This window comes from Saccopteryx leptura, chromosome 12 (assembly GCF_036850995.1).
Source record: "Saccopteryx leptura isolate mSacLep1 chromosome 12, mSacLep1_pri_phased_curated, whole genome shotgun sequence".
Taxonomy (NCBI): Eukaryota; Metazoa; Chordata; class Mammalia; order Chiroptera; family Emballonuridae; genus Saccopteryx; species Saccopteryx leptura.
The window spans coordinates 40,333,582-40,347,859 of NC_089514.1; the positions used below are offsets into that span (position 1 = coordinate 40,333,582).

At 47.0% G+C, this 14,278-nt stretch overlaps 1 protein-coding gene and 1 long non-coding RNA gene across 2 annotated transcripts in view; one reads left to right on the forward strand and one right to left on the reverse strand.

The window, feature by feature from the left end:
- Positions 1-14,278, reverse strand: part of CDHR3 (cadherin related family member 3) — a 257,056-nt gene that overhangs the window by 794 nt on the left and 241,984 nt on the right. The window contains exons 15-20 of the mRNA XM_066354381.1: positions 12,438-12,609; positions 10,296-10,546; positions 8,301-8,482; positions 4,206-4,219; positions 2,958-2,989; positions 1,277-1,325 (exon numbers count right to left, since the gene is read on the reverse strand). Of these exons, the coding sequence (XP_066210478.1) occupies positions 1,277-1,325; positions 2,958-2,989; positions 4,206-4,219; positions 8,301-8,482; positions 10,296-10,546; positions 12,438-12,609 (700 nt within the window). The remainder of the gene's footprint in view (positions 1-1,276; positions 1,326-2,957; positions 2,990-4,205; positions 4,220-8,300; positions 8,483-10,295; positions 10,547-12,437; positions 12,610-14,278) is intronic.
- On the forward strand, positions 93-9,343 carry LOC136384222 (uncharacterized). Its single transcript, XR_010747543.1, has 3 exons — positions 93-173; positions 8,331-8,467; positions 8,852-9,343. It is a non-coding gene; the product is annotated as an uncharacterized lncRNA (long non-coding RNA).

A 14,278-nucleotide genomic window follows, 5' to 3' on the forward strand; every position in this document is an offset into this window, starting at 1 on the left:
GGCACACCTGTGCACAGTAGTCAGTCAGCAGCCTGCCTTTCCCACGAGCTGCGCTCGGAGCGCGTGGAGCGCAGGCGCCGGGCTCCGCGGGAGGACGGCCTCAAGGCCATCTCAATTGCAAGATTGGGAGGCCACACAGACCTGGAACTCCAGGGGAGCTTCAGATCAACCAGGTTCCATTTCTAATGCCCATTTCATCCTGATTTGTTTTAGAAGACCCCTGAATTCCTGCTATTAAAAGGCATTCACCAAGGAAGAGGGAAAAGACTGATTTTTCTGTAGTTAGGTGAGGAGGGATGGCAGGCACAGAAACAGAAGCCTAGCCCTGGCTGCGATGGCATCCGAGCCATTTTTCTGGTGTCAGAGCCTGAGGCACGACGTGGTGCATCTGCTCACATTAGTCCAGCTGGCTCACTCCTTCCATTTTCCTTTTCTCAAACACACATTCCCAGCAGAGCAGCGGCCCTGTTCTCCCCGGCTCTTCCCGCAGTTCTGGGCGATCCCTGCTCTGGCTGTTTCCAGGCCACTGAGTGGCCTCTCCGCTGAGGAGCCCACCAGCACTTATGCTAATGAGGACACATTATGGTAACAAGTACCTAATAATAGAGGGGAATTCAATTCCAGCTGCAGCAGCAGCAGCCTCTCCTGGAGAGGAGCCATCCTCCTTCCAAGGACGGCTGAGCCGCTCACACGGGAGCCTGGCGGCGAGCCAACACACTTGCCTGCTGAATTTGGTTCCTTCCCTTTATTCATGTCTATAATTGAGCCTTTGTAAGTGGAGGGATGTGTGTAAAGGAGCTAAATTTGGAGCTGATTTCATGGGGGTGATGAGAGCTCTGTAGGCCAGCTGTACCTCATGTTCATCTTGCCAACCAAGAAGAAATTCTTGGCCCTGATCTAGGAAAGAAAGAAGCCAAGCTTGCAATTTCTCCATTTCTCTCACTACCAAACAGGATGGTGTTAGAAGCATTCAGAAAGGATCAGGGTTGGGAGTTGAATCCCAATGAGCAGGAAAAAACTGGGGGCTCTGAGATTCACCAGTTCCTTGCCTGGGCTTGTGCTTTAGAGAGGAAGGCTAGACAGAGGCATGGCCTTGAGCAGGGTCCTGGGGGTGGACTCCTCTGAGGTCTTGCACGGTCAGTTCAGAGCTGAGCTCACTTTGTATTGTAGCCTAGATGGATCTCAGTTATAAGTATGAAGTTGGATAAAGTCCCCACAATTCTACTAGCATGGAATATGCAAAACACTCTTATGGGTGGCACTGCAACTTACTCACCTGGGTCTGTGGCTTCACCATCAAAGACAGTGCTCATCTGGATGGTTTCCTAAGGAACAAAAACAGGCAGCTTCAAGCACAACCCTATACCCCTCCTCCTAGACAAGGCCAGGCATCCTCACGGCCTGTGTTTCTGACCCAGGGCCTTCTTGGCATTTATTTACTCAGTAGGCACTGTGCCGGATGCTGGGCACCAGCAGTGAACAAGGGAGGAGTGTCCACTGCCCACTGAGCTTCCAGTCAACTGGAAGCCCTTGACATGCAAGCTCTCCAACATAGTGATAAGGGCTGTATGAAGGGGAATATATGCGTCTACAGGGGCACAGATGGGAGTGGGAGGAGGACATTTAGGGCAGGAAAACATCCTGAGTAAAGGATTTCCAAGCTGCATAGGAGGAAGAGCAGAAGTACATGCACCAGCAGCGAGGGGCTGCCCTGCCTAACCCACTGCCAGACAGACTGCAAGGCAGGCACAGGCGAGCACTGTGTGCTCCCCGCTCTGGACGCTTGCTGCGTCCCCCTGCCTAGGCCAGTGCAGTGTGCGTCAAGGCCTGCCCCGCCTTATCTAAGTCCTGTGCTCCATAGCTTTCTCTTCCCCTGATCCTTACCTCTGCCAGCCTCCAGGGCCTGACCTCTGACCCGATGGAAACACCCTTTCCCTCCCAGGGCCTCCAGTGGTGCCATTCTTTAGCTAATGAGAACTGTGCTTGGAGTTTAATGGCTGCATGTATTCTACCTGTTTGCTCAGCTCAGCAACCCCACTTTTTATGGTCATGGAGATTTATTTATTTAACTGATTAATTTAATATTACATAATTCTGAGGCAGTCTCTGAATGAAGAGTAGTTGTCGTACACAGTAAGACCCAGAGACAAGAGATCGCCTCTTCCTCTCGTCTGTGTACAGACCAGTCCAGTACAGATAAACCTGGGCCATGAGCCCGGAGCAGCAACTCCAGCGCTGCCCTCCCCACAGTGCCTGTTGTTCCCCAAACCTGTGGGTCTTGGATCATAACAGAGTCATATCAGGGGGTGGGGCTGAGCTAGGGGGTCACCTTTAAGTGCCATCCCTTCCCTGTGGGTGGATTATACTCAGTAAGAGAAGAACAAGGAGCTGAGTTGAGAGCAACACTCCAGCTGTCACACCTTTGCCTTTGTGTGACTCTTAAACTTTTCAAAATATCTCCCCACCTGTTATCACTGGGCAGGTGTTCTCACTCCCGTTTCACAGATGAGGAATCTAAAGCTGAAAGAGGCTAAGGGAATCTCTCAGATCATATGGCTTAGAAGCAGAGGCAACCCCAGGCCCTTTCTCTACTACTTTTTCCGCAAGGTTATGGAAGGGCAAAGCAAAAATAAATCCAACTGAAGGCTAATGCTTCGATTCTCATCTTTAAGCTCCTCTACCCCCAACTTGCTCTCCTGGAGAGCTGGTGTAGATAATAAACACCACTATTCAATATTTATGAAATCCAGCTCTTCTGCAAATATATCAGCAGACATGCTCAGTGGAGGGAACAAATTCTATCAGGAGCTCATCACACAGCAATCTGTTGCAGTGGCCAAATACAAGCAGCTCCTTGACCAGCAAACCTCCACGAGGCTGTGGCAGGGCTGCCTCAGAAAGCACAGGAGTCCCACAACCCACTTCCCAGCCCAGTGCCCTCCGGCCACCATACCTACCACCACGACTTCTCTGTTTGCATTCTTCATTTCTGCAAGGAATAAACAGAAAGAAATTAAGCTTCTTGGACACTAAATTAACCTTAAAATTCTACCCCCATGATGGGATTTCTCTTAAACAGGCTGTGACATCAGTATGGCAGACACAGCAAAAAATTTTCTGTCTGCGACATGTTTATTGATGGCTTTCCGTTTTCTCAGAAAAATACACACACACACACACACACACACACACACACACACACACCCCTAAAAAAATGCTTTTCTGCTCTTTTTCCAGCTTATTGTTATTACTGAGCTAGGAAATTAGTTTTAAAATGCTTTATTGGTAAGAAAGAAAGATTGGGTTGATATAGTTGTTCATAATGTGGGGCTTTTTCGTATGTATTCCCTATTCCCTTTTTGAAAAGTAACTATGGTGGGAGACAGTTTGTGAAAATCTCATTTATTAAAATCATCTCATTCAATATGATTAGTAACCATTATAATTAAATTTCTAATTCTGCTTAGACGTGCCTTGTGCATGTCAGACACACATATCTATGACTGGAGTGATGAAACAATTATTTTTAGAAACACACTTTCCAATTCCCTGTCCCGTCTCTCCGCATAGCCTGGGTTCCCCTTGAGGCCACGACTTCCAGGGCAGGGGCGGACATCTCCTCAGGCTTGGAGTCGGTCAGGTGGGCCTTCCTCGATTCACCAGCGTCCCTGAAATCACTCAGCTCTCCCAGCCCATCTGACTGTACCCAGCTCCCCCTTTCTAACTAGGCTGACCTAAATAACTTGTGAAATAATCAAATCTGTTATAATCTCAGAATAAAGTATCTTTTTTTTTTTTTTAAAGAGACAGCTGTCTAATGTAGAGCATTAGCTGTCCTCAGGAAGGGTCATGCCCCTCTGAACAACAGAGAATAGATACTGTTTGTGTTTAACCCACAGAAAATCTTTATTCCTGTCCCACTTGGTGGGAAACTGACTTTTCTAGGTGCTTAAGTTGAGCTGATTGGAGGCGACTCTGGGCATGGTACAGGCAGGACCAAATGCGCAGTTTGAGTGGGCCAATGACCTTCTTTTTCCCCTCCTGACCTGTTTTATTCCAGCTCTGGAAGATGTGGCTAAAAACCCACCAAGTCAGGACTGCATCCTGATTCTCTGCTGAGCCGAGCCCATTCATGTAGTGCAACAGAGCGAGCAAAAATGATAACAACAACAGCAACAAACAAAGGGAATAAGCACCACACATACCTCCTTTCTTCATCCTGTGGGGGAAAAGGGATTGACAAGAGTTAACCTGAGGGCATTCTGCACTCAAACACTCATGACACTATGGGGGCCTTTGGGCAATTGTGTTCCCTGGGACTCAGGAGTTGATTGAAAGGGGCCTGGGATGGGGACTAAATTGAAGGTGAGCTCCCACTTCTGCTCCAAAAAAGAGCAACTCCATTACTGTTGGTTTGGGACTAAGGAGGTTCTGAGAGTGTGATAAGTTTGAAAACGATTGCTGCATAAAACTTCAGGAGATACACCGTCTCTGACAACACTGGTTGAGGGCATACCAACCCCCATCAGACTGCCAGCAACTCCTGCCCCAGCTCTCTCCCCAGTACCTAGCTGAACGAAGGCTTAGCCCCCAGCAGTGAGGGTCAACAGCTAGCAGTTAAACCCTGGTTTGCTGTAACGTAGAGAGCCTGACTGAACTCTAAGACCCTTTCCGTGATAACATTGGATTCTATAGTACTGTGACTCTAATTTTATTGTTTTGTTACTGGACAAGTGTTGACTGCCATGTGGTACAACTAATTTTCAGAGACACCAGGTCTGAGTTTGAATTACTAGCTACTTTTTCTTTTTTAAGTCAATCATGTTGAAAATGATTAATAAGTTAAAGCAACCAGGTTCGAGGTGCATATTTAACATTTAACCATAATCTGCACGGGAGTTGCAGCATCTACTGGGTGCTGACTTCCTTAGGACTTCTGCCCAAGTCCCACTACAGAGCACCACCATCCTCACAAGCTCACACAGCACACTTTTGGAGCCAATATGTTTTTAAATCAATTTGTGAGTAGAGCCTGACCAGGCAGTGGCGCAGTGGATTTGGACTGGGATGCGGAGGACCCAGGTTCGAGACCCCGAAGTTGCCAGCTTGAGTGCGGGCTCATCTGGTTTGAGCAAAATCTCACCAGCTTGGACCCAAGGTCACTGGCTCGAGCAAGGGGTTACTCGGTCTGCTGTAGGCCCCCCCCCCCATCAAGGTACATATGAGAAAGCAATCAATAGACAACTAAGGTGTCACAACAAAAAACTAATAATTGATGCTTCTCATCTCTCTCTGTTCCTGTCTGTCTGTCCCTATCTATCCCTCTCTCTGACTTTCTTCTGTCTGTGTAAAAAAAAAAAAATTAAAAAAAATTTGTGAGTAGAGTCCAAGCAAAAATGCCTTTTTAAATTTCAGCAGATGCTCAAGGATTTCTTACCCTGAAGTCAAGGCTGCCAAAGGCAACAAATTTGCCCAGTGAATATGGCAAAATACAAAGCACATCTTTATGTTAATACTTTGTAGTTTTACACAGTCTTTCATCCATACATTTTAAATTATTTGACACCTACTAGTTAATCTTCAAAATGCCTTTATTTTATTTTATTTTATTTTTTTCAAAATGCCTTTAAAGGGCACATGAGTTTTACCATCCCTCTTTTTGCCAGTGTGAAATTCCAAAACTCAAGTTTCAACACCCCAAGATTCTTGGGCTTATAGCTAAACTGGGAATCTAGAATCAGGAGCTCAATGAACAATAAAAATTAATGCAACAAGATTTTTTAAAATAGTGTATCTAAACATTTATATCAGGAGCAGTGCTAAGTGCTTTCTTTGCATTTGCTCATTTAATTGTTTAGTTTTTAAATAAGGACATTGAGACTCACCGAGGTTGTCACTTGCCCTAAGCCATATACTTGGAAAATAGCAGAACTAAGGTTTGAACCCAGGCCCTGTCTAACTCTAAAGCCCAGGTTCAGAACAGTCATGCTCTAATTGTAAGAGCTTCTGAAACTCAAGAACTGGCTCTGGGGGAAGCTTGTAGAAATCTAGTGCTCTCCTCACTTCACTGGAGTACCTCGCTTTAGCCAGTAAAAGAGGCTCAGCAGCGTGTCACAGTAAGAGGCATGTTGGTGCTAATAGGAGGGTGAGGAAAGAGGCCTGTGTTTACAGCCCTGGGGAATACGGGATCAGGGCCACATGCAAAAGAACAATGGTGATTTAGTTACACAAAAGCCCAGCTTAATCACTGGAGCTAAAAGCTTAATTTCCTTATCCGTTTTTTGTGCTGCCTCTAATTCCATGCCATCCTTTCAATATTCTACAATATTTAAATATGCTAACACTACGCACTCCTGGGCTTTTTTCCGAAGCATGTGGCCCGAGCAGGTCTCCAAGAGGTTGAAAGCCCAGTTTCTTTGAGAACACTAAAGACAGGGCAGGATCCCGGGAAGGCCAAGGGAACAGTCTCCTGATAGGTTGCAGGTGGGCGCCGTGCTTTACTGCTCAAGATATCTGTGTTTTTCTAGAAGAACAATGTTGCTTTTACCTCAACCAGTTAGGGCTGGTTAGAGATGCAATGCAAAGCTAAAGGAGCGGGCTCAATGAATCCATGACAAACAAGCCAAATCTTGGAATCAGTTGGCCCCATACAAACTGGATATCTTGTTTATTACCATTTATTGGTCCACTCAACTCTCATATTTGTCATTTTAGCTTTTGGGCCCTGTCTCCAGTGCCTATCCTCTAGCCTCTTACAGAACCGCATGCAGGCCTTCACCAACTAGAAAACTGGAGAAATCTACCTAGCTCTACACACCAACCCTGAAACCTACACTCGCTGGGCAGAAAAATGTGAACCCCTATGACTACACCCCTGAACAGCAGGAAGAAGTTTCAGAAGAGAGACCACCGCCCCTATAACCCTACCCTGCCTTCTGCCTTCTCAGCGTGTGGTCTGTCTCCTGTGCCTTTTCTCTAATTTCCTCCAGGACCACTGTAGGGCCAGTAGCCACAGCCATCATGACAGCCACCTGGCCCATGCAGGTTCACATTGGATTCAGACAGACGGTAATGAAACAACAGAGCCAAGAACTGGTGGGCTGTTACATTTAATTCTAGCTTGCACCCGACAGGCAAGAAATACACACAGTGGAAAAACACTTCCCTTTCCATTCAGGACTCCCAAAGCCACTGATGTATCCGAGTTTTCCTAGAATCAAAGGTTTCTACCTCACCAGCCTTATTCACCTCTGTTCCCCATCTCCTTCTCTCGGCACAAACTCTACACAAACTGGCTTCTACTTCAGCACTCCACCATTTTGGCTGCTACTCCTCTCCTCTATGTGGCCTTTCTCTGCTCTCCTCCTAGAATGTAATCCCTCTTCCCCAGAACAACATGACCTCACTTCCTTTTAAAACCTTTTGGTGCGAAAGCTCTCCCCCAACACACATTAATATAATCACGCCCATCCCAAGCAAGAAGGGCAAACTAATATTATCACCTGGGCAATGGGCTTCCACATGGGCAGCGCCATCTTTAACAAAGTGAGCATAATGTATTTTATCTTCCCAACAACCACCTAAAGTCCTTCACTAACTGGACTGTCTATGAACTCCTGTTACTCCAAGCCACCCACCAGAAGGTCCCCACTTCACCACCGCAGCCCGAGGCCAGCCATCCCTTCCCCAGACTCGCAGCTCCTTACCAGCAGGATGTAGCTACAGAAAAATGATCATCGCCCCTCAACCATATAATAAAAGGCTGGAATGATAGGGTTGCAGGTGGGGGCCATGACCCCTTCCTCCTTTAAGTGGACAAAGGGACATTGACAAACTAGATGTTCCAGATCACCTTCCCCCAGGTATCCAGGTGACTAACCCGGTGTGGAAGGTCCCCTAGCTTATTTACAGTTAGTCTTACATAAATTGCTGAAAGAGACATTTTCCTTAATGACCACCAGCCCCCACCCTCAAATCCCCTATTTAACCCTACCTGTTAGAGAACCGGGGCTGCTCTCCCTTAGGAGACAGCCCGGCAGGTTTCCTTTCATTAAAGCCTGTTACACTGGTCTTTCGGACTCCGATTGATTCTATCACTGACCAGGCAGGTGATAAAGAGGGTACACAGGGCTCAGGGGACTGAGGATTCCATCCACATATGTCCTTTTTCTTCCTTCACACCCAGCACCCTCTCTAGCCTGTAAAGAAACTCTAATTCTCCATATTTCCTTCTCCTGACATCACTGGAAACAATGTCCCAAAGGAAGTGGTGGAAAGGGCCCAGCCCACTGGCAACTTACAGAGGTATCTTCTGCTTCCTCAACTTGCAGGGACAGTGTCTGTGGATGGCTTTGGCCAGATGGATAATCAGAGTCACCAGGAAAACCAGAAGCAATATGGAGCCCACAGTGATGACAAAAGGCATGTACCACGCTGATGGAGAATAAACGTTTTTCCTGAGGATCTGGTAGGTGATTCTGGGCTTGAATGAGAAGGTGGGGGTTGAGTGGAGGGTGGCAGCTTGCTGACATCAGCAAGTGCTTACTTCACTCTTTATTCTTGTTCTGTACATTGGACATCTATGTGCTCATAGTTCTTGCTGCTTCAACCCATTCTTTCATTTATAGTCTTTCCAGACATCAACTAGCTCAAACCCCAGAAAATATAAGGAACTGAAAAGCAACTCTAGGCATAATTTGATTCTCTGTCTTTCTTACCCTTCCCCAGAGCTAAAAATTCCATTGAATTTTTTCCCTGCCAAATCATGGCCATAGCCCAGGGACTAATATAGCTGCTGTCTCTCACTGGAAAGGCATGAGCCACGAAAGTTGTTTTCTGTAACACTTTATAGGTTTGTCAGTGTTCACTGACTACAAGCTGAGCTACCGGATGAGTGGGCTGATACCACAGGGAAACCTCAAGTTCAGCATTTGCCTCTTCGAGTGGGAGACAGATAAACAAGTTATGAAGATTTCAGGAGTGGAGATGCCACAATTGGGTCATGTGGTAAGCCCCAGAAATGTGGCAGTTCCTTCCTCCGCGAGCTTACTGGCTCCTACTACTGAAAACTTCTACAGTTATCTTCTGGCTCCATCCACTGGGGTGATAACGACTCAATCACACGGAGAGGAACATCAGCCTGCTCTTGATAAGCCTCTGGGAAGCAGAATTTGACCACCATGGGTGGTTTTCTAAGGTTTTGATAACCTTTCTTCTGGCATAGTACAAGTAGGGGGCTGCCAATCAAGAGCGTAACTTCTACTGGAAACAGGAAGAAAGGGGAAGAAAGAGTCGACCCAAATATAAGTCAGTTTCCTCCCTGGCTCAGGGGAGATCGTCCTGTTGTCAGATTCCAGACACCTGCTTCTGAGGCACTTGCTGACTTTCTTCCTACCACTGACCACAGTCTGTTGTTATTTTATTAAATTGCATACTTTTATTAAATGGTATGTATTTGTAATCTGTCTCCTCCTCTAAATCAGTGGCTTTCCCATTTTAGCACACATCAGAACCCTTGGACGGCTTATTAAAACCACAGCTTGCTGCGGCCCAAACCCCAGAGTTTCTGACTTATTAGGTTTGGGGATGTAGCTGGGGGTTCCAGGTTCCAACATCCTTTCTGTGGTTTGTGGTGGTGATCACGGTTGGGTGAGGAATAACTCTAATATTTTGGAATGGGCCCAAGAACGTGTATGTCTAACAAACTTTCAGATGCTGCTGTCGCTGCTGCTCAGGGATCACACTGTGAGAACCACTGACCCGTATTATAAGTTCCATGAGAGCAGAGATCATTTTGGGCTTGTTCACCAAATGATGGGCATACTATGGGTAGTAAGTCAATGTTTGTAGATTGAATGAATGAATTTTAATGGAGTGAAGACAGGGAGTAGAGTACATATTGGTGCATGATAACTCTTCAAAAGAAGTAGACTTGCGATGGCTCTTAAAAGCGAGCAGAGAAGGGGTTGTAACAACTGGCCACATGTCATGAAAACTGTCACCTGTGCCACAAGCACCACCACTGGCCATGCCTGATCTATCACAAGTTTCTACACCAATGCACACCCTTATTTACCAGAAGGTGAAATTTTGATGGTTCTACAAGTCTCAGGTCTCACCTGGGTTCTCTGTCTGCCACCAAGTAACTACTCCACTGTAGCCCAGTGTTGCCTGTTCTGGCAACATCCTAACACCTCAACTCTTTTCAGTCTATCCACATTTCTCTTGGATCAAAGAGCTCCAATGATGTTAATCACAAGGTTGTAACTGATAAGTTTAGGTCCCAAAACCCTTACCTTGGGAGTTGTGATGACAATTGTGGTTGGGTGAGGAATGACGCTAATACTCAGTGTCACTGTCCCTGTTTCAACCAGAGCTTCAGCTTTCTTCCTGCTGGACAGCAAGTTGTCATCAGTGATGAAGACAAGTAGTTTGTAGTCCCATATCTTATCAAGCCCGCCCGCATAGTCAAAGCGAGTTGCGAGGAGCAGGCGCGTGACGTTCGACCCAGCATTGGGAGAGAAGGTGAAATGACTATTGACGTTGCCTGAATAAGGTTCAAGACAAGGGTTTGGGGCACCGGAAGAAAAGAGAGTGAGAAATAAAGGTTTAGAGAAAATTTGTATCCAGTCTTTTCCACAAACACCCACACCTCTGGTGTAGACTTTTCCCGATCCACCTGGGTTACAACATTGTCCTTAACAGCACCTGGAATCTCATTAGTATAAAAAACTCTTGCTTACAACCAGGATGGCTGCAAAGTGAGCAACAGCAGAAAAGGACAACAGCACACTTGTCCCAGGATGGCCACCATCTCACAGAGCACCAGGCAGAGAGACTATGAATTCTGGTGCAGCCCCTGTAGCCAACCCTTACCATGCAGCCATTATTTGGTGACCATGTATAACTTGCACTCAGACCAATAAGTGGGCACAAGAGGGCAGAGAAAGCCACATCCTTAGCCATAGGCTAAGTTCACTTCATGCCTTTCATGGAACCTGGCATTTTCCCCAAAGGAACTGCAGGGTCAGTTCCTCCTGAATCTACCCTGTTCCCACCTTCCCTGGAGTCTGTCCGGGCTCAGGGCTCACAGCCCAGGAACCAGGCAGGAAGGCCGCCCACCCAAGCGGCTCTTGCTCATTCCTCTGGTGGATCCAAACTCATTATCAGGTGAAAACCAGTACGTAGAGCAGGAGATGATGCAAGTTTTTACTCCCTTAGCAGCGATGTGCTCCATAAAGGCTGGGGAGGAGGAGGGGCTTTCTCAACATGGATTATTTCTTTTTTTTTTTTTTTTTCTTTCATTTTTCTGAAGCTGGAAACAGGGAGAGACAGTCAGACAGACTCCCGCATGCGCCCGACCGGGATCCACCCGGTACGCCCACCAGGGGCGACACTCTGCCCACCAGGGGGCGATGCTCTGCCCATCCTGGGCGTCGCCATGTTGCGACCAGAGCCACTCCAGCGCCTGAGGCAGAGGCCACAGAGCCATCCCCAGCGCCCGGGCCATCTTTGCTCCAATGGAGCCTTGGCTGCAGGAGGGGAAGAGAGAGACAGAGAGGAAAGCGCGGCGGAGGGGTGGAGAAGCAAATGGGCGCTTCTCCTGTGTGCCCTGGCCGGGAATCGAACCCGGGTCCTCCGCACGCTAGGCCGACGCTCTACCGCTGAGCCAACCAGCCAGGGCCAACATGGATTATTTCTATTGTCGGCAACGGCAGTCTGAGGCAGTCTCTGCCCCTCAGTTTTGTGGCACAGCCTGCTCAAGAGGCTTCCTACTATTCAGGGTTCACGCTCGCCAGGGCTTAGCAGGCAACCAGGATGGGCTTTTAATCTTTCTCTTGGAATTGCTCTGCCTGTTTGGGTTTAAATCTCTGGCCCAGCACTTCATTAAATGAGCTATTTTGGTCTCATCTCCATTGAGGGGTGCTCTCCCCCCCCCAACAATGGTATATTTTTAAAGAGAGAAAATGAATGAGGCAGAAGAGAATTCCTGAGGATACATTTCAAAATGCATTTAATCTATTAATCTATTATTATCCAGAGAGAGGACTGCGATTCCCTGCCCCCACTACGAGCTTGCAGTTTGAGCAGTTAGACTAAAAAAATTTTTGAACTACACTAATATGATTCATGAATCATATGATATTCTGGGAATTTGAGGGAGACCATCAGTAGGGTACACCCTCCCTTGGGCCTCTGGGGAGCCTTGTATGGGAAACTGGGTGGAGTTAGGTGAGAAGGGGAAGGCAAGAGGAGTACTGGGAGGATCTAGGACCATTATATTCCTCATCCTGCTTTCCTCACCCACAATCCCCACCCATACACACTGTGCTCAAATCAGCATGTGAGCACAGACCCCAGCCCCATCCTCCCTGGCCAGTGGCTAAGGCCTCCAACCCCCAGAGCCACGCCAGGAATGTCCACATCAGTTACCATACCTGGGCCAATGGAGTAACGAAAAGACCTGGGGCTAGAATCCCGATCAGTACACATCAGCTTGAAATTTTGAATATTTGTACCAACTTTCAGATCTACTGGGATGGCCAGGAAATAAGAGTTTGGGATACAAATTGGCTTTTCATCATTTTTTTCCAGGATGTTAACAGTTACCTAGAACAGCAAGAAGGTGGCCATTGTTAGTAGCTAAAACTCACTGAATGCTTACTGTGTGCCAGGCCCTGGGCCCTGTACTTTTGTGGTTTAACTCATTTAACCTTTCCTGAGATAGTTAATATGATCATTCCTACTTTACAGATGAAGAAACTGAGGCTTAGAGAGATGAGGTAATTGACTAAGGCCATTCAGCTGGTGAAAGCCAGAACTGGGATTTGCATGCTAGTCTGTCCTACTCTAAGCCCTATGTTGTGTGTCTGTGTGTGTGTGCCCACATGTGCATAATATATGTATATATTCACAAAGCCCATGTACAGACACCTAGACATGTGGGGTTCATCCCCAGACAATGCTGAATTGTTTTTCCAGTACCAGTTATGGATTTACAGTGACCTTCTGTACTTCCTTGCTCAGTGCTCTTATGAACTAGAAGTTGCATCTTTCGCTTTGGAATATAGAGCAATGGTTCTTAGCCCTGGCTCCACTTTCTTAGGCCCACTCCAGACCAAATGAATTGGACTCTCTGCAGGGCGGGTCCTGGGAACTTTTTTTTTAAGGTGCCCCGGCTGATTCTAATATGCAGCCAGAGTAGAGAACCGCTGAAATGGAACGAGAAGACCTGGCTAAGCTGGAGCTCATCTGTAACCTGGGCTGTTGCAATGCACTAAGTGGTGGCGCTCACCTGCCACAGCAGGGCCAGCCTGGGCTCTCTCATCGGCGTCTTTTATGCCTGGTGAATGGGAATATGGACTGGGATGCCTGCCAGCACAGATCATAGACTGTCAGCCCTGAAAGGGACTTATGTGATCATCAGCCTTTCTAAAAGCTTATGAATTCTGAGTCGTATTTATTCTACCTTTGAAATTTGGGAATTTCAGCAATTTCTGAGTCCAGGAATAAATTGAAATGTTCACTCTAATTAGCTTCCAAAGTGGAGTCCATTCATTTTTCTCAAAAAGCTGGCCTAACAAACACTACAATTATCTCCAACTTAGCACATTTCTTCCTTAGCAGGCAATGCCGAGCCTCACGCATCGTTAAAACCATCATCCCGTTAATTCAAAGTAAGTCATGAGAGAAACTGGTCTAGTCAAGATCGAGAATTTGGGACACAAAGATAAGCATGGCTCAGATGCCACTGAAAACTGGGATCAAAGCTGAGGAATGAACTGCGTCTCCTGATCTGAACCACTCATCCTCTCTATCACACGGGGCTGCCTGCCACGAGCTGAGAGTTCATTCTGCCCTGTACTTTTTCACTTTACTAATGGAAAAGAACAAGAAATAGTTCTGTCCTTGTGACCTTCAGTATTACCCTTAGATAATACTAACCACTCACAGCACAGACCTGTTAAACCGTGTTACTCAAAGTGCAGGCCTGGACTAGGTACATCGGCGCCACTTAGAAGTGTTAGGAATGCAGATTGTTAGGCCCTACTCAGACTTGCCGATTCAGAATTCACATTTAGACAGATTCTCAATGTCAAAGGTTGGGAAGCAGTATAGCCCCATTCAAACCACATCATTTTAAGGTTTACCCCATCTGGTGTGATGGGGCTAGGGTAGGAACGCACCAAAGTTAGTGGGGTGGGGGGAGGAATTGCACAGCTATAAGACCACATCCTACTTCTGGCCACCTGCAGCTCACTGCCAGCCCACTGTGAAA